Source organism: Haplochromis burtoni, unplaced genomic scaffold (assembly GCF_018398535.1).
Source record: "Haplochromis burtoni strain Fernald_Lab_line unplaced genomic scaffold, NCSU_Asbu1 Contig_546, whole genome shotgun sequence".
Lineage (NCBI taxonomy): Eukaryota > Metazoa > Chordata > Actinopteri > Cichliformes > Cichlidae > Haplochromis > Haplochromis burtoni.
Genome location: NW_024582907.1, coordinates 265,204 through 287,384, shown reverse-complemented (window position 1 = coordinate 287,384; position 22,181 = coordinate 265,204). Strand labels below are relative to the sequence as shown.

Below are 22,181 nucleotides of genomic sequence, written 5' to 3'. Positions count from 1 at the left end.
AAAAAGCTTATCCAGCAGAATCCAGGATTGGATTTCAGTAAAAGTTTGCATCTCCATAATTTGCACTTTAAACGTACAAGTAAAGATGGAGAAACTTGGAAGAATATTATTAGTCTTCTTTGACAACTTTAATATTGTGAGTTATCAAAGTGGAGCAAATTTAACCTTTTCATACACACATACTTGGTTATGTTCATTAGCTTCTAGAAATATTTTATCAAACAAGTAGTCTCCATCACTGACAGAGGCCTTCTTCCATCTGTATGCATTTCTGTTTTGTGTGATTTGGAACATTTTAGTTTAAGTTAAAGATTGGTTGCTTTATTATACCACATAATCCCTCATCTACAATAGGTTATTCTTTGTTAGTGCCTCCTCATACTTATAAGTATATAAACACAACTGCATGATGAATACCTTCAGAACCAGCTGGTATTTGCAGAAAGAATCTGGCATTATTCATGTGCCATGCAGTGCAAATCCTCCTCTCTTTCCTTTTACCTTTCTTTTAGGAAGAAACATGCTGTATATTCCATCCTCACATTTGTGGCATTTGTGACCTTAATAAAAACAATGAACACACATTGAAATTTTAGTTAAGCTGATCCATAGATTTTATCCAAATACTTTTTGTGTAAACAAAAGCAAATTGAAGCAGAACAGCAAATTTCATGTTCTGCGAATAATCTCCTTGTCCCTCTATTTTGGTCTTGTCATTTACATATTGTTGTTTTTCCCCTTCTTTTTTAATAGTTGATACTATTTTATGTCATTGTGTTGCTTTATAGTAAAAATGTTTAATTTGGCTGCATTGATTGTTGTGACAAAGACGCTTCCAAGTACCACATGCACAAATGTACATTTGTCAGAAAAAACGGTCTACTTTTTGTGAAAGAAATAGAGCAATACTTTACGATGAAGATTTCGTCACAAATTAAAGAAAAAGCGAGCTTATTGCCGTCCTGTCGTTCTTTATTGGCCCCTTTCCTTCTCTGTTTCACAACATCTACTGCCTCTTTGATGTTCATACCTTGCTTTATACTGGCTCATAGTTCGATTTGACGGTAATAAAGGCTGCAAAAAAGAAAAATGGGCGCTTTGACGTTTCCGCTGTGTTGACGTCACGCGTGCGTAGATCCTGCACGGCCAATAATAAGCGGGGTAGTTGGTGAGTGCAGCGTAATTCCCGGCTGGAGGGTGGAAGAGCGCCGACCGAAGAAGGAACCGCGTGTTACACAGCAGAAGGTCACTCAGGTTGGGTTGTGCTGGAGAGAAGGTGAGCTTTAAAAAAAAAAAAAAAGAAACGATAACAGTAAAATAAAAAATAAAGGCCTAGCTACACTATTTCAAGTCGAGCTGGGGAAGTGTTAAAGCTTATTGTAGTTAAAATAAATAAGACTCGATGCAGATGGCACATGGCCATCTTTCGCTTTCCTCAGAGTGCGATGTATTAAAATGTTTATATATCTCATATTCAGTTTACTGATGTGTCAAACTTTGAGCAAATTTGCTAGCTCCGTATCCGAGCACGTGCACGTAGGTAGCCGGTGTCTTCGTGAACGTCACCTGTCACTTTGTCTCGCGAGCTACACGCTGCAGCTTGCTGGACGCCATAATGAAGCAGGCCGGTTGTCACGTTCAGCCAGCATTGCGGAGTATTGTTCCGGTGTAAGCTAACGCCAGGTCCTCGTAACGACCCGTTCCTGTAACGTGGAGGTAACCGGGCCAGTGTCGAGCCTTCTCATTGACCTTGTCACACAAGCTACTGGCGGCTAAATATAGGATAATGCAGATGCACATGGTTGGGAGATTTTCAGGAACTTCTCAGATAATCTAACTCGCTGGTCTAAGTAAAGGTGACAAATTGTCTCACATAAAACACGTGAAGCTGGCTCTCGCTGTGGATGAGTTCTCGGAGCAGCAGTGGGTGAACTTGACAGCCCTGTAAACTGCGAGCTGTTATTGTCTTAATGGGTGCAGTTTTAATATAATACTACAGACAGTACTCTGTAGTACTGGTTGTTATACGGGGATAGAGGGCTAAATTGTGCCGAAGAGACACACGCTGCGGTATCAGAGTAGAACCCACAATAGTGAAAGTGAACAGGAAACAAAACTCTCCTGAAATCTCTGTTCAGTAAATTCAAGGTCATCCAGTGTCGCTTCTGATGGTTTGAATTCAGAATTTCCTGCTGTTTAAAAATACTTCTTAAAAAAAGGATTTGCCTGCCCTGCTTTTCCCCCAGTGTGACTCTCACATGATCTGCTACTCTACAATAACTCCTATACACCGCTGACCTCACATGTTGTTCTTTTCCTCTTAGGAAGCAACATTTAGCTATATTTCAATATATACAGTCTAAACTATAAAGTGCGTCATTTCCTGTACATTGGTGAATGGTCAGGTAAGTTTCTCACATGCTGGTTTTATTTCAGCTAAGGTTAACTCTGTGCTTGGGTGAGGTTTCCACCTAATTGTGTGGTATTTGGATGTGTAATTAACATAGGGGGTGTAGTACAAGTGCATTGTGGTAATTACATTATTTTATGAACTAATTGTGCTTTAAGTAATGATCCAGTACTAGATAACTATTGGGATTTTTTTTTCTTTTCTTTTGGAACCTGAATACACATAAACAGACAAGTTGCATAAAGAGCCCTTGACACACAGGAGGGCTTTAATTCCCATAATGACTGTTGTTATGCTTATGTCAGATTTAAGGTGGCAGTGGCTAGTAATTTTAAAATGGTCGGTTAATCTGGTGAATGAGAGTGACTGGTTCAGTTATTGTGTAAAACATTGGTGTGTTCCAAGCTTTTTGTCCTTCTCAATCACCCTCATCTTTACAACAGCTCTGTTCTTGTTGCCAGATTGTGCCTCATGATGAAGCAACAGTTAGCCCTTTTTTTTTTTTTTCTTTTTTTTCAGACAAAGGGTTTTGTTCAGTTCTGAACTCTGTACGAGGAAGTTGCATTTGTAGAGCCAGACTGTACTCCACCTCTCTGACCCTGACAGTGACATTTCAATTTTTTGCAGGACTGTGCAGTCCTTGAAGGTTGAACTTGAGGCATACTTGATAAGGAGCTGTGTCTGACAGCTTGAATGTTTTTTTTGGGAAGATAAACTTGTAAAAAGAGACAAAATGCTGTGTTGTATTTTGTGGAAAAACACAAAATAACTGGTGAGAGTGGCTCGCTGTTCCAGATCTTGTTTTAATAACCTTGATCATGGGCTCACAGGGGGCAAATATCTCCTGTTACAGCTTGGTGTGTGTGTGTGGGGGGGTGGAGGACCATGCCTGCCAGTATCCTTCTCAGAAGGGCGGGACACGCACACTATCTCTTGGGCACACACACATGTTCAAAAACCTCTTCAACGGCGATGCAGCTTGTGCCTTTTGGCTATAGTTATGGTTCAGCAACTGATGTACAGAAGTGGGCTTCTCCTGTGATGTAAAAACATTTGTTTTTAGTAAAGTGCTGTTGAAATTGAACATATGAATTCTTGATTTCTATTTAATATTAATATCCATATGTTTCCAAGTCTCAAAGAGTAGCTAATCTGATTAAAGGATCGGCTTGGCTCAGAACCGGTATGCTTGGTATGTAAGGCTGTAGACATGGCTCTACCCACCTTAGAGATCAATTAGCTTTACACGGTGACTAATCCTTGCCTAGTTCTACTTTCTAAAGCTCACATCAGTCACACTTAAAGAAAAATATAAGGCTGCTCATTTGTTGTCCTTTTTAGAGCTGATTTTACTGCTTTTCAGTGTGGTTTTGGTTTATTACCCTGAAGGTAGTCCTGCCAAGCCATGCTCTAAAGTTACCTCATAGTGCTGAGAATAGACAAAAAAGTGTTTCCTGAACAACTTTACCGAGGGCAGGTTCCAACTTGTCTGTGCTTTCATTTGCTTTGTGGAAATATTAAGCTTTTTATCTATTCTGTCTTGGAAGCTTGCCATCGAAGTCTATTAAGGTCGTGTTCTTCTGCTGCAAATTAGACCGAGCCTGCCCACCCGCCTGTTTGTCCCCTTGGCATTTGCCCACACAGACCTTCCACACGCACTGTCCAGTTAAACATCTCGAGCTCCCATCTGTAGCTGCAAATCGGTCCTAAGGATAATTATAGGATTTCTCCTGATTTGTGCGAACAGCACACGTTATATTATTAAACACTTCCATACCATTACAGAATGCATCAACCCGCGACTGCACAATTTATTTGTATGCCAACTCTCGGAGCATGTGGATTTCAAGTCGGCGTCAACAAAACAATGTTTTCAGTGTTTTTAATCAGGCCAAAGTTCAGTGACCGTGATAGTGATTTAACCCTGTGATTCTAAACTTTTCACACAGTAAAATGATCCACTCTTGATGAGACAAGATTTGAGATGGCTTGGTGTCTTTTTGTTCTTGAGGGCACAGCTATTGGAAGAGACGTTGAGCCATCAATTTTTATTTATTTATTTATTTTTTTTGTTTAAATATATTTTTTTAAATAAGCAAATCCCACAAAGGCCTGTTCTGATACAGGAAAAACTGTTAATGTTAAGCAATCAAAATGTGTGTATTCAAAATGTTTCTGTAATGTGGCCATAGCTTATCAACAAATATCCTTTGTGTGCTGATGGTTGGGAAACTTCCCCTGAAATTGTGATTGCAGTATGAATGTTGCAGCATTGTTTCACATTGTCTGCATGTGGTTCCTATGAAGAGGAACTCCACTTCTTGGATTTTAAAACTGTTCAGTTACATTTTGGTCAGTTTTTTTTACCTTGTAAAGCATAGCAAGACAAAAAGCTATGCTTTTAGGTCCTTCTTTATCATGCTGCGAATTCCAGTATTTAAGATTGTATGTAGAGAACTTGTATTTTGAACCTTGTTGGCTTTGTTAAATTGACACCTTGCTTTGTTTGGCATACGATTTTGTGGGAAATCAGTGGTCTTGCATTCAGTTGGAGTTTACAGGGGTCTCAGATGGTGTTTTTTGACGGACACTGGCCTTTTGTGCCTGGAAACGGCACTGTTTTTCTAGTTAGTAGGATAGGAAGCCCTGTGGATGTTTAGACAAGAGGTGGGGATGTATTGTTTGGACAACACACAAGTAAAACTGTAACACACTGCTCGCACTGTAAGGGAACTGAAATTGAAGCACAAAGAATTCAAGCCGCACACTACGTGAAGAAGAGGGTTGGTTCATTACCCTTTATAGATTCAGTTGTGGCTGCATTCACCAACTCTGCAATGTTTAATTTATTTTCTTCTTCCTTATCTTTTTAGAATTCTGAGAAGCAACAATGGACCAAGCAAGGTCAACAATATCCAAGATTGTAAGTATAAGTGTAAACCCAACAATAACAGGCTTTGCTTTAAGCTTTCATCCTAAACGGGACATCATCATTTCCACACCTGAAATGACTGTTATTGCAAAAATGAGAACTTGCATGACCAGAATTTAATTTTTATTCTATTTTGGGAACAAACACAGGAAGAACTTGATAAATGCAATTGTTTCATATTCAGAAATGCATTGAAATGTTAAACTGTTAAATTGCATAATTAAATTTTGTTTTAATTAGTGAGTGGTTCCTCTTGTTTGGCTAGCCACACTGAAACTGGGAAGTCCACCAGTTAGCTGTAATCTTTAGGTTTGTAAAGCACTTATTATAAATTGAGATCTAGAACTATTCTTCAGTCAAATCTCTGTTCGGTCATAAAAAAGCAAAAACCTTTTACCTCTTGTAAGTCCAAGCAAAGATCCTGAAATCAAACCACTGCTGGTCTTTGGAAGTTACTGAAATAATTTAATCTGCTTACCCTTTTTCTATTTGTGATAGTTTAATGGGGAGCCCCACTCCTACACACGATTCAACTTGACCCAGAATATGGAGGGTGACAACAGTCAGGTGGAGATGAAGCTGTCATCTGAAATAGATGAGGAGACTGGGGGAAATGGCGTTGGCGGCCACCTGAATCACAACTCAAATCGCACACCCTATGTGGCTCAAAAGTTTGGACGTACACCCAAGAACCTCTGCTTTATGGCAGCTACAATCTTCCTCATCTTCATCATCGGTAAGAGAGGGAGGAAGGAAGAAACTCTCTTTAATTTAGTGCACAATAACTTGAGTGGTTCTTTGGGGATCTGTCCCGTTGGATTGTGTGTTACTTGTGAAAAAGTGGAAGTTCACTGTCCGACAGCTATTTTAACATAATTTTCCCGTGTGTGGGTGTGGTGAGGGGACTTACCATGTGTCATTTTATCTGGAAAAACATGGCTTAGCTTTGAGTTGTCATCTGAGTGAGACACTTCAGTCAGGGTTTGGCTTGCACCACTTAATTCAGTTGATCTGTTCCCATCCCTTATCTGGAATCACTGCCACTTTCAGGCTATTTGATTGGCTACCTGGTCCATCGGAATAAGGATTTGGCTCCCACCTGTGCACCCTCTGCTCTCCGTTATGAAGATGTTTCTGTCGCCCATGAGACTGGTGCTGCTCCCCTCATGGACTGGGATGATGTGAAAAATCTTCTTGCTCAAAAACTGACTACATCCAGTATGGACGCTGTCCTTGGGTGAATAGAAGCTCCATGCACTGCAGCACTGCACACATTTTGTTATGTGTGTTGTATTTTTAACAGTAAGTAACCAGTGTTTGTTTTCTCTGTCACAGTCAGCTGACCAGCAGCAACCACCGGGCTGGTTCTCCTGGTGATGAAGATCTGGGGAACAAGGTGATAACAAAGTTTAAGGAGTACGGCATGAAGACCTGGACTGATGAGCACTTTGTCAAGGTTCAGGACCCCCCAGCATCTGGATACAACAGAATAGTTTTCAAGAACGGATCAGAGGAACGTCCAACGGGTTTCCTGTCCTACAGCGCCAGTGGAACAGCAAGGGTAATCAGAAGGCTAAATTATAAGTAGGAAAAATGTACAGTGACACTTGCAGTGACATTTCTGTTTCTGATGGCTCCAGGGTGCAGTGCTGTATGCCCATTATGGACAGGAAGATGACTTGAGGCAGTTAAAGGACATGAACATCGACATGAATAACAGGGTGATGCTGGTCAGAGCTGGAAGGATCAGCTTTGCTGAGAAGGTGGGTGGTTTCAAAATAAGGTGGAACATCATTTGAACAGGACTTTATTCCCTGTGGTACTTGTCAATATTTGTAGATGTCCTCTGTTCTTAACCTTCAGTAGAATTCCATTAGAATTTTCGTGTGTGTGTGTTTCTGTACAGGCGAGACCTTCCGAACTATATGACCTTTTAAGATTTGCAGATTTATATTTTCATACTTTTCTCATAATCTTTCTCCTCCTTTCCTTCATCTGCCTCCATCACTGCATTCTCCTCTTTCTCCCCAACTGAATCAGAATCATACTTTATTAATCGCAGAAGAAATTATGTAAACAAAGCCTCACGTTTCCCCTTTTTACCATGAAACTTCGTTTTATATTATGTGATTCATTCGAATAATTTTACTGTTGGTGAACTTAGCTTCCCATTCCCTTGTTTCTCTGCTTATAGGTAGCCAATGCAGCCAAAGTGAACGCCTCTGCTGTGCTGATCTACCCAGACCCTGCTGATTACTTGATCGGCGAGAGCACTCCACTCTTTGGACATGTGAGTGAAGACAGTTTTTACTCCTCAGGTGTAAATCACCTGGAAAAGAACACTCAGATTTTCGACATGTTGACAATACACATGTTGTGAAGTGCATTTAAACCTAGCACTGTTCATAAGAGGAAGTAGTTGCGCTTCCTCTACCAGTGCAGTAATCTAAATGATAACCACAATAATAATGGGGTTCATGTGTTTAGTTTGATTAAAGCTATCTTTGAAAAGATGTCATGATCCACTCTAAGATCATCTTTTCATCTGTCTGATTCCCACAGGTCCACATGGGCTCTGGGGATCCCTACACCCCAGGCTTCCCCTCCTTCAACCACACCCAGTTTCCACCTGTGCAGTCTTCAGGCCTGCCAAATATTTCGGCTCAAACTATCACAACAGGCATGGGAATGAACATTCTGAGGTAAGACTCACAAACATCATACTGGTATCAGAAAGATGGTTGAAGCTTGTAATAAACAGGACATCAATAAAGGGTTGATGTTTGTCTGCATCCCACAGGCAGCTCGGGGGTAGAACTCAGCCAGATGGTTGGGAGGGCATCAATAGACTCGGAGATGAGAGCGATGTTATTACTGTGGAAGTCAACAATGTCCTTACTGAGAAAAGGATAAATAATGTCTTTGGGGTCATCAAAGGCTTTGTGGATGCAGGTACAGCAAAGATGAGTAATGAGAGAGATCCTGTGATCAGGAAATATGGAAACGATGTGAGTGATGAATGTCCTGTGACCGTCTGCAGATCGATACGTGGTCATTGGGGCCCAGAGGGATGCGTGTGGCCCGGGCTTTGCAGCATCAAGCGTGGGCACCAGCGTCCTCGTAGAGCTGGCGCGTTCCATCTCTGACATGGTGGAGAACGGTGAGCACCTGTCGGCAGCTGATGTTTGGTTTTTAATTTCCAAATAAAATGATCCTGGATGTACACTTCACGTCATATGCTGAGCAGCTAAAGAACATGCTGGCTTCATGAGTTTGATTAATTGTGTTTCCACTTTGATAGATGGATTCAAACCGAGGAGGAGTATTGTGTTTGCGAGCTGGAGTGCGGGAGAGTATGGGAGTGTTGGCGCCACCGAGTGGTTGGAGGTAAGAAGTGCATGGCAAAGGTTAGATTAGCTGCATTTTTCTTTTACTCAACAAAAATAAATCTTCTCATTGTACTTTTTTTGCGATTTCCTTCGTCTTTGGTGCTAAAAGAGACCCCCAAATGCATGAGATATCAATGGAAAGTCCAGGATGTTTTTTACTTCGTACATCAGATGTTTTTTTTAGGATAGCTCAAATAAGTCAAAAGATGTAGACCAAAAACAAATGGCCATTAAAGAAGACTTAAATGAATAGACTTATTCTGAGGAGGATAATTATTAGTGATTGTGCTCAGTCTCATTCATATGTTGGATATTTCTTTATTCCAGGGTTATCTGTCCTCGCTGAGCATGAAAGCATTCACCTACATCAACCTGGACGGCATTGTGACAGGTATTTGCTGCCATGGATGCAGACTTCTTGTACCCCTGGGGCGATCGTGGCTCAAGAGTTGGGAGTTCGCCTTGTAATCGGAAGGTTGCCGGTTCGAGCCCGGCTTGGACAGTCTTGGTCGTTGTGTCCTTGGGCAAGACACTTCACCCGTTGCCTACTGGTGGTGGTCAGAGGGCCCGGTGCGCAGCCGGCAGCCTGCTTGTCAGCCCCAGTGCTTGCAATAGGCATATAGTCCTATCCCGAATGACATGAACGCTCAAACTTTCAACCACACAAGACCGCATATTAGTAGGATAGTCCTAGAGTCAGCTGATATTAAGAACAAGATCCGGGCCATCAACACGTACGCCCTGCCCGTGATCAGGTACCCTGCTGGGGTAATAGGCTGGCCAAAGGAGGAGATAGAAGCCACTGACATAAAGACAAGAAAGCTCCTTACCATGCATGGAGGGTTTCACCCCAAGTCCTGAGGTCCAACTGACCGAGTGCTCAGTGAATACCTCAGGCAGCAGAAACCCAAGAAAGAGGAAGGAGACGAGGAACCATCATGGAAGGACAGGCCCCTGCACGGTATGTACCACCGGCAGATAGAGGAGGTGGCTGATATCCAGAAATCCTACCAGTGGCTGGACAAAGCTGGACTGAAAGACAGCACAGAGGCACTAATCATGCGCCAGAACAGTCTGAGACATCCAGAGTGGCACAAGGCAAGACCAGTGCAGCGTGTAAAGATGCCAGACACCAGCATGCAGGCAAATGCTAAGGAGGCATCATGGCGTACCGTGCGCAGGTAAAAACGTGCGACCGACCGCTCAGGTGAGGTAGTTATGGCGTGGTGTTGGAGTGAGAGTGGTTTGGAGCCACAATCTTAAAGCAGGTAGTTAGCAGAAGCCGAGTTGTCGAGTGGAATGAGTGGGTCTGGTGGAGTGAAAGGGAGAACGACCCTACTGAGGTAGACCAATCCCAGCACTACTGGACTGAACGAGAGCGAGAAGATGGCTGCACTCAGACTAGCAAATCACGCAAGGGGATGACGCTACTTCACAAAAGGCGTAATCACACTGGCTATTGTATCTTTAAGGCTCACATGCGATCATTTCTCCGAGAAAGACTGCCTTGTCAGTCCAGAGACAAACTTATAAATTGTTTATAAATAATGCCAGAATTACTCAAGGATACGGGTACCTCTTAGGGTTGGACCAGCTGTCGCAACGGGGTATTAAACATTTGACCTGTCAGACTAAGCCTGACATGCATGCAGTTATGAAAAGTATCATAATAATACTGTTCAAAGTAACGTTATACTGTATCAGTATTATTACTTGTCTTTTACCTCAACCGAAGGTGAGTAAATGACGCGAGCTAAGATCTCTTGTGCGACTAATCCATATACAAGTAAACGTGGGATAGTCAACAATTGGTGCGTAGGTACTATTCACTGTGGCAAAACATCGTGACATAGTGTGGAACAAGAGCAGCCAAACTAGACGCGTAGTCTTGATCTCGCATGTAGATCGGTTCCTGCGCAATACTCGGAAAAGGAAACGGAGAGGTAGTGGGCAGAATGACCGGGGCTGCATGAGAAAGTTCTCGAAGATGGGTGGGGGATTACTGCAAGATAACGAGATGCCCCGCTGCAATGCACGGACACACTAGTCGCGAAGCTGCAACAAAACTCACCACACCGTTCTAGGCGATTGCGCTTTGCACAAGATTCCCGGGAGATATCTCGGAGTTCTCTGGGCCAAGATGCGCTAGTATACCTTGCTGATAGCCAACCACCGTAACCGAGCTTCGTAGCTGTGTGTGTGTGTGTGTGGTGTGTGTGTGTGTGTGTGTGCGTGTGCTGCGTGGCTGCTGAATGTGCAAAAATAGGTTTAAATGATTAAACAAATTTCTTCAGTCAGAGAATGTGCATATAATTAATTTTTGCTTGATGCATAAAGTTAAAAGATTAAAACTATAAAACAAGTTTTAAAAAAGAGACTTTTCCATTTGATTACATTTTGTATGATGGATTATGCAGAAAAAGTAGAATTGGGCTGAAAGATCTATCGCTTTATCACCTATTCAGGTTGTAAATCGTGTTTTTAAAAAGTAACTAAGTAATTAATTACTTTTGAAAATAAGTAATCAGTAAAGTAACGGGATTACTTTTTTGGGGAAGTAATCAGTAATTAGTTACTGATTACTTTTTTCAAGTAACTTGACCAACACTGCTTATGTTTCAGGATAACTAAATATTAGTGGTCTTGTTATTCTAGGTCAGAATGGGTTTAAAGTAGCAGCCAGCCCGTTGCTGCACAGCCTGGTCCAAAACGCTCTGAAAGAGGTAACTCCACAGCTGATCTCTTCTGCAGAAATAATTCTGTTGGTCAGTTTTATTTGTAAAATAAAACAAGAGTTTAATCAAAGTATTTGTTTTCTTCTTAGGTGAACTATGACAAGGACACGTCTCTTCTTTCTCAGTTTGGAAAGAACAACTGGGAGTCTGCTATGTGAGTCCATCTAATTAAAGATAACAAAGTATAGCCAGTGATGATTATCACAGCCTTCTTGTTTGAAAGTAGGCTGTCATTCTCACTCTTCTTTTTTGCGTTTGATTTTGAAGTCTGGAGCCTCTGAGGATGGACAGTGCTGCGTATCCTTTCCTCGCCTTCTCCGGCATTCCCTCAGTCGCTTTCAGATTCCACTCTGGAAGTTCAGTGAGTGAATTCTTCTGTACTACAAGTTCTTAAATAGTTTCTGAACTCTTTTAACTAATGCCAACTTTGTAGATCTGAGAGTAATTCTTAAGACATCCTGTGTGCCTCCTCAGGACTACCCGTACTTTGGCACAATCCTGGACACCCGAGAAAACCTGAACTCTGTCACAGCCAGCCAGGTTCCTCAGCTGGCTGTGAGAGCGGGCCAGTTTGCAGGTCACATAGCGCTGAGGCTGGTCCATGACCACCTGCTGCAGATGGACCTGAAGAAGTACAACCAGCTCATACGCAGCCACGTGGTTCAGATTAATGCAAGGGTCAAGGCTGTTCAGAGGGTGAGTGCTCACCAGTGTCCTTGTAAATGAAGATAGTATTTACCTTGTTGAGAGCAGGGCTGCAGAAATCAGGAGCAACTTGACTGATGTCGTGTTTTTCATCACTCAACTTAAAAATGATCAGTTTTGAATCAGTTTGTTCTGCCTGGTTACTCCTCTCATCATAGAAGACAAAGCTGTGGTCAGGTTTTGAATGTCCAGCTTACTAACTTGAGTTTGAGGGAGAAAAGTCATCCCTGCATGGTTGTGTGCTTGCAGATGCAGCCCCAGCTGTTGCCCAAAGCTCTGACAGTGCGGTGGTTGATCATGGCCTCTGGCTCCTACGGCCGTGCCTCCAGCGCGCTGGCAGCCGACATCCAGAACAGCGACCTGGAGGACATCGAGATGTGCCGCGTGATCAATGACCGCATCATGACGGTAAGGGGAAAAAACTCAGCCCATCAAGTTTAGTTGATTTCACACGCTGCCACCTCTGCTTTTGATTAGCTGAAATTACAACTTTAGTGTTGGTTTAACTGACCTTTGGATTGTATATTAAGTGGGATACATCACATTTTAATCACAGTCAAGTGTAATAGTTGATGTAGGTAGTCTTTAGTTGCTGCTTTCTGCTTTTCAAAGGACGGGACTGTCCAATAAATTTTTTGATAACGTTGGTTTTTATCCAGCTCTTTCATGATGTCCGTCTTCTTGCTATAGGTGGAAAGGAACTTCCTGTCACCCTACGTTTCTCCCAGAGACGGCCCCTTCCGTCACATCCTGCTGGGCTCTGGTCCCCACACCCTCAAAGCTCTGACCAACCACCTTGACTCTTTGACGACTGCCAACCCCGACGCAGACGCCGAGCTGTTCTGCAACCAGTTTGCCCAGGCGACCTGGACCATTCAGACCTGTGCCAACTCCCTAGCAGGGGACATCTGGTCTCTGGATAATGAAATCTAGAAAAGTCCTTTGCCCTCCCTTGTTCATGGTTTGGCCCTCTTATTACAACTGGCAGTGCTGTTGTGATTAATCACCACGTTTTCAGTGGATATCTACAAAGTCATCATATTGTTTTCACAATGTTCATTTGTTAAAAGCGCCGTATGATGACAATAAGTCAATGACTTTCTATAGTTTACCATGAGGAAAACTGTTTTTTTTTGTTCTATTGCTGCTGCGGAGTTCAAACCTGAGCTTTTTTTTATCACTAGCTAAAATATCTCATACTGTGATAGATACAGAAATTTCAGATTGATTTTTACAGAAGCACCAGTGTATAAAGATTTGGAATAATCAGCTGCATTAAAAACAAAAACAACAACAAAAAAACAAAACAACGCAAAGCCCTGACTATATGCATGAATTTAATAAAGTGATCTGAATCAAATACGAAACACATTTCCTGGCATTGGAGCTAATCTGTGCAGACCTGTCAAAGCAGGGGAGAAGGTCCTCAACCATGTGTCACTGAAACAGAAACCACGTGTTTATTTATTGAGTTATTTATTTATCAGTGGCAGGGTTCACTATAAATAGTTTTTAATCACCTTTCATATAAAAGTGTAATTATCAGGAGCAGTAATTTCCAAAATGTTAATAACAGTAGGTAGTTTTTTTTAATATTATGGTGATAGTGTTTCCCATAATGTGTACATTCAGTACAAAACTTTGTTTTCGCACACACGCAATGCGCCTGTTCAACTGAAGAAATTATTTGATTGGTTGAGTAATGTCACGTGGGATGGCTTATAACGTACGCGATTAACCCGTTGCTTCCTGTGTACGTCGAGTACCGTAAACACAAAAGAAAAAGCTGCGCACATTAAAAATAACCTTACCGTAAGTACGTGGAAAGCTGCGCAGAGTAAAATATAAACGGTCTGGTTCCACACAGAACGTCATCTGGGTCCAGATCCGGACCGCGATCCGCCCATTGCCTACTCAAGGGTTAGAATAAACAATGTACATAAAAATATTGTCGTTAGAAAAAATTAGAGGAAGTATGTTACCACTGAGCGGTGACTCCAAACTCGTGATCTCGCACTTTCACGCCCATTTCTTTCCCAACTGCGCTAAAGATCTTCCTGCCCAGAGAATTGCGTTCCCCGATTTATGATGCTGACATCGGGGACAGAGAGGCAACAGTCTGACACAGTAAGTTCGCCGTGCAACACATCAGAGAGAATTTAGATAAGGATAAACGTAAAAGTGTTGTGCATTTGTTTCATTTGCTCATTAATTTGGGAAAACACACTCTGGTGTAGTGTAGTCTGTGTCGTGGAAAGAGCATTATGTGGCTGTTTGATCACGACTATGTATTAATCAGATTAGTTTTCAGAGCTATATTTCTCACTGTGTAAGACACGGTCTGAGTGACTACAACGACTCTACGTGGAAACAACATCAACACACGTCCGTGTGCTACACAGTTTCTGCAGTCGCAGCGCGAATTGTTTTGACCTGAGAGCCGAGGTCGAGGTTTCAACTACTGTTTGCTGAGCAGAAAAAGTTTTATTTATTATTATTTTTGTTGTTGTTGTGCTATTCCTTTCGTAATTTCCCCTTAAATGGCCCACATGTCACTGCAGTATGAATGTTGCAGGGTTTTTTTCAGCTTCCACCCCCCTGTATTTTAACGACAAGAGGTGCATTTTACGCCCTCCAGTTTAGACTCATTGTCCACTTTAGTCACATGCGTTGTCTGCTAACTTTGAATCCACAGCAGAATTCTGCATGTGCTTCCTCTATGACAGTCCTCAGCCAGCAGTGGAAAGCCTCTAAGTGGCTCTGCAGTATCACATATGAGTTAATGAAAAACAATCCTGAGTGATCAGAAACTCTCTTCTGTAATCTTGTCGCGGGTGTAGTGTTTATGTGTTTGACATTATGTGCACGTTTAACAGAAATAATATTTCTTCTGATAATGCACATACCTGTAGATATGATCAGAACTGTACAGGGAAGCATTACTACATAAGACCCCAGACCCATTTTTACTTTCAAGAAAACTATGGGAGAGTCAGTGTTAAAACTTTAACAGAAACGTTCCTCAACGTGTAAAGAGGTTTCTTATGGGCTAAAGAGATTCTTATGATTAGCTTGTATAGATTCTGTCCCATAGCTGAAGCTTCTTATACAACTTGCCTTTGACTTCTTAACAGTGGAGGAAATAATTATTTGATTTGTGATGAATCTGTAAGGTTACCCACTTCCAAAGAGAAGAACAGTCTGTACTTGTTATGGTATTTTCATTTTAATGAAAAGAGACACAACCACAAATCCACAAAAAACACATTGCATAAAAGTTATAAATTTAGGACACTGGCCTTTTGCTCCCCTGCCAGCTCTGCCTTTAGGATAAGAAGAATCGGACCAATGACGAGACATGGGATATATTCTTTGGATGTTCATGCAAGTAAAAAGCAGCAACCCACTGCTCGCACTGTGAGGGATTTAAGTTGAATAAAAAGTTACATTCACGCACCACCTGCCTTTAAGTCTCTTTGGAGGATAAAATGCCTGTCATTTAAAGACTTAAACTTGGCTGGAGTAGTCTAACTTTTTGGTTTATCTTCTCAGAATCCTCTGAAGCAGCCATGGACCAAGCAAGATCAGCGATGTCCCAAATTGTAAGTATTCAGTGAGTGTTATAAGATAAATCTTAAAATAACAAGCTTAGTATTAAGCTTGAATCCCTCCCTTTATTTGTTTATTTTTCCATTTCCACCTCTTAACTGAAAGGTTACTTCAAATATACATTTCACTGTGCAGTATTTCCTTTGGCACAGGGACACTCTACCAAAATCCAATTCACAAACCAAGACACTTTTCTCTTGGGGGATAACACAAACTAAATCCAAATGGAAAATCTGAATCTAACTTACCACCTACCGCATGAAGCGAATCACTAGCCTGCTAGTGCACTGCACTGAAACTGCTCTGGTGTAATGACTGACCTGCTTAGAGGAACTGTCGAGGCCGAACACAAGAACTTCAGTTTTTGGCACTGAGATGGAGGAAATTTGAAGACTTTCAATCAGTAATGACAGTGAAACGTTCACTGAGGCAGGAGGGACTGTTGAGGCTTTTGGATTAACAGAAAAGTAAAACGGTGTATCGTCAGCATAGCAGTGGTATGAAATGCCTTTGAAACTGTTTAATCGAAGACTCGTGGTAACATATATTAAGAAAACAGAACTGGATCAGTGGGCATGCTGTCTATGATTCCCACCCAGGTTCTATATTCTTTGGTAGTTACTGAAATAATATGTTTTGCTTACCCTGACCTTTTCTGTTTCTGTTTTGTTAGTTTAACAATGAACCACACTCCTACACACGATTCAACTTGCCTGATAATATGGAAGGTGACACCAGCCAGGTGGAGATGATACAGTCGTCTGACATGAATGAGGAGGTTGGAGAGAATGGCGACGAAGACCACCTTAGTCACAAGTCAAACCGCCAACCACACGTGGCTCAAAACTTTGAATGTACAACCAAGAACCTCTGCTTCATGGCAGCTGCTATCGTCTTCACATTTGTCATTGGTAAGAGAGGGAGAAAGGCGTATTTGGCATATTTCTGTTTGTCTGAGGAGATACTTACGCCTAGAAAGTTACATTTTTTTTTAAACATTTTCCATGTGTGTGTGAAAACGTACAAAGTATAATTTTATCATCTGAAAAACATAGCCCAGCTTTGACCTTGCATTCATCTGAGCAACAATTTGACAGTTTATAGCCATGAATTTAGTCTGGAGGTGTAAGCGCTGATAGTGTACAAACTTTAGGTCTCTTGGTCCCTCACTGGTATTTCAAAATGCTGACTCTGTGCTATGGTCTGGTCTTGGGTGTGTTCCCTTTCCTTATTAGTAATTGTTTCCTCATTTTAAATGACTACCACGTTCAGGCTATTTGACTGGCTACCTGGTTCATAAGAATAAGGATCTGAATTGCTCCTGTGCACCTTCTGAAGATGATATTACCCATGAGACTGGTGCTGTCCCTTTCATGGACTGGGATGATGTGAGAAAACTGCTTGGTGATAAACTAAATACATCCAACTTAGAGATTGCACTAAGGTGAATAGAAACCCCACACATTGCATGTACAGTGCTGTACAAATTTTATGTGCATTGCAGTTTTAAAAGAGAATAACTGGGCCCTGTTTTCTTCAATCCATTTGTTTTCCCTGTGTTCGTTCACAGTCAGCTGAACAGCAGCAACCACCGGGCTGGTTCTCCTGGTGATGAAGATCTGGGGAACAAGGTGATAAAAAAGTTTAAGGAGTACGGCATGAAGACCTGGACTGATGAGCACTTTGTCAAGGTTCAGGACCCCCCAGCATCTGGATACAACAGAATAGTTTTCAAGAACGGATCAGAGGAACATCCAACGGGTTTCCTGTCCTACAGCGCCAGTGGAACAGCAAGGGTAATCAGAAGGCTAAATTATGAGTAGGAAAAATGTACAGTGACACTTGCAGTGACATTTCAGTTTCTGATGGCTCCAGGGTGCAGTGCTGTATGCCCATTATGGACAGGAAGAGGACTTCCAACAGCTGAAGAACATGAACATCAACATGAATAACAGGGTGATGCTGATCAGAGCTGGAAGGATCAGCTTTGCTGAGAAGGTGGGATGCTCAAAAAGATGCAAAAGTTGTATTAGTAAACTATTCAAACAGGAATTATCTTTCCTGGGGTGACTTGGGTAATATCTGTGCGTGTTGTAATTCCTTGCAAATCTGTCATGTCCCTAAATTGCAATTTGAAAATGTCAAAATATCAAACAGAAGTTTTAGTCCAGTTTAAATCTGGTTTTGTTTTTGTTTTTTGTGTGTGTGTAAAAAGCTTTGAGTTCTCTACACTTTTCTTCATCCTCTTTCCTGCATGAGGCTGTGATGAAATAAAGCTTGGAGAACATTTTGTGCATAAATTCAGGAGAGACTGTTTTGATAAATGGCACAGATTCACACATAGAAGTGACATGTTTAAATCTATCAGATGACCAGGCTTAATATGTGGCAGCTGATGTGACAGGGTAGGCAATAGGGTACTTTGTAAATCTGAGGTCATACTAGTGATACCTGTTTAGTGATTGTGGGACTTAAGTTTACTTCTTTCCAAAAAGATGGATGGATTCATGCAAAAATCTTTACTGTTGGTGAACTTAATTTTCCATTGCCTTGTTTCTCTGCTTATAGGTAGCCAATGCAGCCAAAGTGAACGCTTCTGCTGTGCTGATCTACCCAGACCCCATTGATTACCCTATTGGAAATGATACTTCACTCTTTGGACATGTGAGTGAGGGCAGTTTTAAAATGTACTGGAATAAAACCCACTGAAGTGTTCTACGTGCTTAGTTTGTTTGATGTTCTCAAGATTCAAAGAATTGGAATGCAGTGGGAGCTTTTCTGGAGTTTTGAGCAAGTGAGGGTGCTACCAAACAAATCATAACTCCCTGGCAATTGTTTGATTCCTGGTCATACAGTATTGCTGGTAGGTTCTGTAGAAGCATAGACAAAAAGACAGACAGGGAATATGAAGACTGATTTGACATGTATTACAAACTCTAAAGTCTGTAAACCTAATACTGTTGCTAAGAGGAAGCAATTGCACTGCATTGTGTTTTTCTTCTGATTCCCACAGGTCCACATGGGCTCTGGGGATCCCTACACCCCAGGCTTCCCTTCCTTCAACCACACCCAGTTTCCACCTGTGCAGTCTTCAGGCCTGCCACATATTTTGGCTCAGACTATCACAACAGGCATGGGAACCAAAATTCTGAGGTAAGGCTCACAAACATCATACTGGTATCAGAAAGATTGTCGAAGCTTGTAATAAAAAGGGCATCAATAAAGAGTTGACATTTGTCTGCATCCCACAGGCAGCTCGGGGGTAGAACTCAGCCAAATGGTTGGGAGGGCATCAATAGACTCGGAGATGAGAGCGATGTTATTACTGTGGAAGTCAACAATGTCCTTACTGAGAAAAGGATAAATAATGTCTTTGGGGTCATCAAAGGCTTTGTGGATGCAGGTACAGCAAAGATGAATAATGAGAGAGATCCTGTGATCAGGAAATATGGAAACGATGTGAGTGATGAATGTCCTGTGACCGTCTGCAGATCGATACGTGGTCATTGGGGCCCAGAGGGATGCGTGGGGCCCGGGCTTTGCAGCATCAAGCGTGGGCACCAGCGTCCTCGTAGAGCTGGCGCGTTCCATCTCTGACATGGTGGAGAACGGTGAGCACCTGTTGATACTTTATACGTGCTTCTCTTAGGCACTATCACGGGAAAGCATATCATTCATTTTCATTGCTATGCAAAGGATACCCAGTTTAATGTATCAGTGAAGCCAGATGGCACGCACCAATTAGTTGAACGACAGGAATGTCTTAAAGCCATAAAGACCTGGCTCTAACTTCCTGCTTCTAAATGAAAACCAAGGCCATCGTACTTGGTCCTAACAATTGCATTGTCTTGGAATGAAATAAAACTTTTAGATATCTTGGGGTTGTTTTTGACCAGGGTGTGTCTTCAGTTGTTTCAAAGTGCTGGACTGAGAATACTGACAGGGACTAGAAAGAGAAAACATTTCGCCGATACTGTCTTTGCTTCACAGGCTTCATGTTAAATCCCGAATCTTATTCAAAAACCTTAACATTCTCAAAAAAGGTCTTGAATAATCAGGCCTCATCTTATCTTAAAGACCTCACAGTATGTAATTACCCAGGCTGAGTACTTGACTCTCAGTCTGAAGGCCTACTTGTGGTTCTCACAATATTTAAAAGGAGAACGGGGGGGAAGAGCCTTTAGCTTTCAGGGCGCTCTTCTTTGGAACCAGCTCCCAGGTGGATTTGGGAGACTGACACTTTTAAGATTAGGCTTTAAACTTTCCTTTTTGCTACAGCTTATAGTTATGGCTGGATCAGGTGATCCTGAATCCTCCCTTAGTTATGGTGCTGTGGGCCTCCCATGATGCACTGAGTGCTTCTTTACCCACCTCTTTTTCTTCCTGATTTTTCTTGCTGTTAAGAGGGAGTTTTTATTTTCCACTGTCACCAAGTGCTTCAAGTCTGATTGTTGGCGTGTTCTCTGTTTTACCTCTTTAGCTTGCAATTTGGCTGTATATAGATAAAACTGAATTGGGGAAAAAAACCAAATGAATACGTAACAGTAATGAAAATGATGTAAACTTCACATCAGACGCTAAAGTTTGTCACTGAGCAGCTAAAAAACGCGCCGGCTTCATTAGTTTTATTAAATGTGTTTCCACTTTGTCAGATGGATTCAAACCGAGGAGGAGCATGGTGTTTGCCAGTTGGAGTGCGGGAGAGTATGGGAGTGTTGGCGCCACCGAGTGGTTGGAGGTGAGAAATGCAAGGCAAAACTGCATTAATAATGAGTGTACTCTGTTCATGTAAATACATGCTATAATAGCTTAATTTTTCATGTCATATATTCAACAAAGTGATGGAAAAATTCCTCAGAGATTTTGGTTCATATTGACACAATAGCATCAAGCATTTGCTGCACATTTGTCAGTTTCATCTCACATCTGGTTCATGTCTACATGCATAAATTGGCTTATTAGAGAGCAAACATTTGAAAAGATGCACCTAACAAAGTGGCTGAGTATAAATTTATTTTGGCTATTTCTTTGTTCCAGGGTTATTTGTCCTCTCTGAGCATGAAAGCAGTCGCCTACATCAACCTGGACGGCATTGTGACAGGTATTTGCTGGATGGAGACTTTTTATACCTCTTTAGTGTTCAGGTTTCCTCTTATGCATCTTCTTAAAAGACTAAATTAGGCGACATCATGAAAACTAAACATTAGGGTTGGGTTTTTTTTTTTCAGGTCAGAATGGATTTAAAGTAGCAGCCAGTCCGTTGCTGCACAGCCTGATCCAAAACACACTGAAAGAGGTAACATCACATCTGATCTCTTCAGTAGAGACCACTAAGATGTAAATGAAATAAATGTGTTTTATTTGTTTTATCAATTAAACATAAAATTTCCCATTAATTCCCAGTTAACCACAAATTCTACTAACATCCCAGCTGCACTGCAAATCCTTACACCCTGTTTTAGAGACACTGCGATCAATTCACCCGTGAACCAAGCACCACAAACAGCTTGGGTCTCAGCACAGCTGGGAATAAGTGCTGTGTGTCACCTGTAATGGATTTGCAGAGGGAAGTGGCACAAACCAAAAAAAAAAAGTGAAGAAAGAAGTTGGACCGCTCTCACAGGACTCCCTCACAATCTTTTACAACGGCCTGCACGACCAGGCGGTGTAACTAAAACAAAACTACAAGTAAATCAAAAGAAAAAAGGACAGTAGAGACACCCCAACAAACACAAAGTTTTCAATTAAACTTGCAACACAATAAAAACATCCAAAACACCAAATATGCCTACGGCACTGATCAATTTCCCCACTCAATTTCATCAAGATCTAGGTCTTGATGAAGTCTTACTACAAATCCTACCCACTCACACCAGAGTGAGTTAATCATCTGCTGAAATTCCCACTTTCTTTTTAAAGCTCCTTTGCCAAACACACAACAGAAGGCATCAAACTTCCAGGTGGCACTTATTACAAGTAGAAATAATTCTTCTGGTTAGTTTTGGTTTGTAAAATTTAGTATTGGTTTTCTTCTCAGCTGAATAACGACAAGAACCAGTCTCTTCTTTCTCAGTTTGGAAAGAACAACTGGGAGTCTGCTATGTGAGTCCGTTTAATTAAAGATAACAAAGTATAGCCAGTGATGATTATCACAGCCTTCTTGTTTGAAAGTAGGCTGTCATTCTCACTCTTCTTTTTTGCCTTTGATTTTGAAGTCTGGAGCCTCTGAGGATGGACAGTGCTGCGTATCCTTTCCTCGCCTTCTCCGGCATTCCCTCAGTCGCTTTCAGATTCCACTCTGGAAGTTCAGTGAGTGAATTCTTCTGTACTACAAGTTCTTAAATAGTTTCTGAACTCTTTTAACTAATGCCAACTTTGTAGATCTGAGAGTAATTCTTAAA

The 22,181-nt window shown here is 41.6% G+C and overlaps 2 protein-coding genes across 2 annotated transcripts in view; both read left to right on the top strand.

The window, feature by feature from the left end:
* The first annotated feature begins 1,171 nt into the window (after nt 1-1,171).
* On the top strand, nt 1,172-13,540 carry tfr1a (transferrin receptor 1a). The gene is made up of 18 exons (XM_042214302.1): nt 1,172-1,276; nt 5,284-5,333; nt 5,841-6,078; nt 6,393-6,579; nt 6,678-6,903; nt 6,983-7,105; nt 7,537-7,632; nt 7,905-8,044; nt 8,143-8,294; nt 8,383-8,502; nt 8,644-8,729; nt 9,059-9,122; nt 11,387-11,454; nt 11,556-11,620; nt 11,734-11,827; nt 11,941-12,162; nt 12,421-12,579; nt 12,862-13,540. Exons 2-18 carry the CDS (start codon nt 5,301-5,303, stop codon nt 13,102-13,104), a joined length of 2,316 nt encoding a protein of 771 aa, XP_042070236.1. The 5' UTR covers nt 1,172-1,276; nt 5,284-5,300; the 3' UTR covers nt 13,105-13,540.
* Nucleotides 13,541-13,992: 452 nt separating this feature from the next.
* LOC102290396 (transferrin receptor 1a) overlaps nt 13,993-22,181 on the top strand; it is a 12,992-nt gene continuing 4,803 nt past the window's right edge. The window contains exons 1-15 of the mRNA XM_042214304.1: nt 13,993-14,298; nt 15,724-15,773; nt 16,454-16,691; nt 17,053-17,224; nt 17,351-17,576; nt 17,656-17,778; nt 18,349-18,444; nt 18,794-18,933; nt 19,032-19,183; nt 19,272-19,391; nt 20,433-20,518; nt 20,818-20,881; nt 21,009-21,076; nt 21,818-21,882; nt 21,996-22,114. Coding sequence (XP_042070238.1) covers nt 15,741-15,773; nt 16,454-16,691; nt 17,053-17,224; nt 17,351-17,576; nt 17,656-17,778; nt 18,349-18,444; nt 18,794-18,933; nt 19,032-19,183; nt 19,272-19,391; nt 20,433-20,518; nt 20,818-20,881; nt 21,009-21,076; nt 21,818-21,882; nt 21,996-22,114 — 1,702 coding nt within the window. The 5' untranslated portion in view covers nt 13,993-14,298; nt 15,724-15,740. The remainder of the gene's footprint in view (nt 14,299-15,723; nt 15,774-16,453; nt 16,692-17,052; nt 17,225-17,350; nt 17,577-17,655; nt 17,779-18,348; nt 18,445-18,793; nt 18,934-19,031; nt 19,184-19,271; nt 19,392-20,432; nt 20,519-20,817; nt 20,882-21,008; nt 21,077-21,817; nt 21,883-21,995; nt 22,115-22,181) is intronic.

What these genes read in the sequence shown, in the direction of transcription:
- tfr1a (XM_042214302.1), top strand. Translation starts at nt 5,301, where the DNA reads ATGGACCAAGCAAGGTCAACAATATCCAAGATT. An exon ending in GCGCCACCGAGTGGTTGGAG is followed by an intron (nt 8,730 to 9,058) that starts GTAAGAAGTGCA and finishes TCTTTATTCCAG; the next exon opens with GGTTATCTGTCCTCGCTGAG. An exon ending in TCAATGACCGCATCATGACG is followed by an intron (nt 12,580 to 12,861) that starts GTAAGGGGAAAA and finishes TTCTTGCTATAG; the next exon opens with GTGGAAAGGAACTTCCTGTC.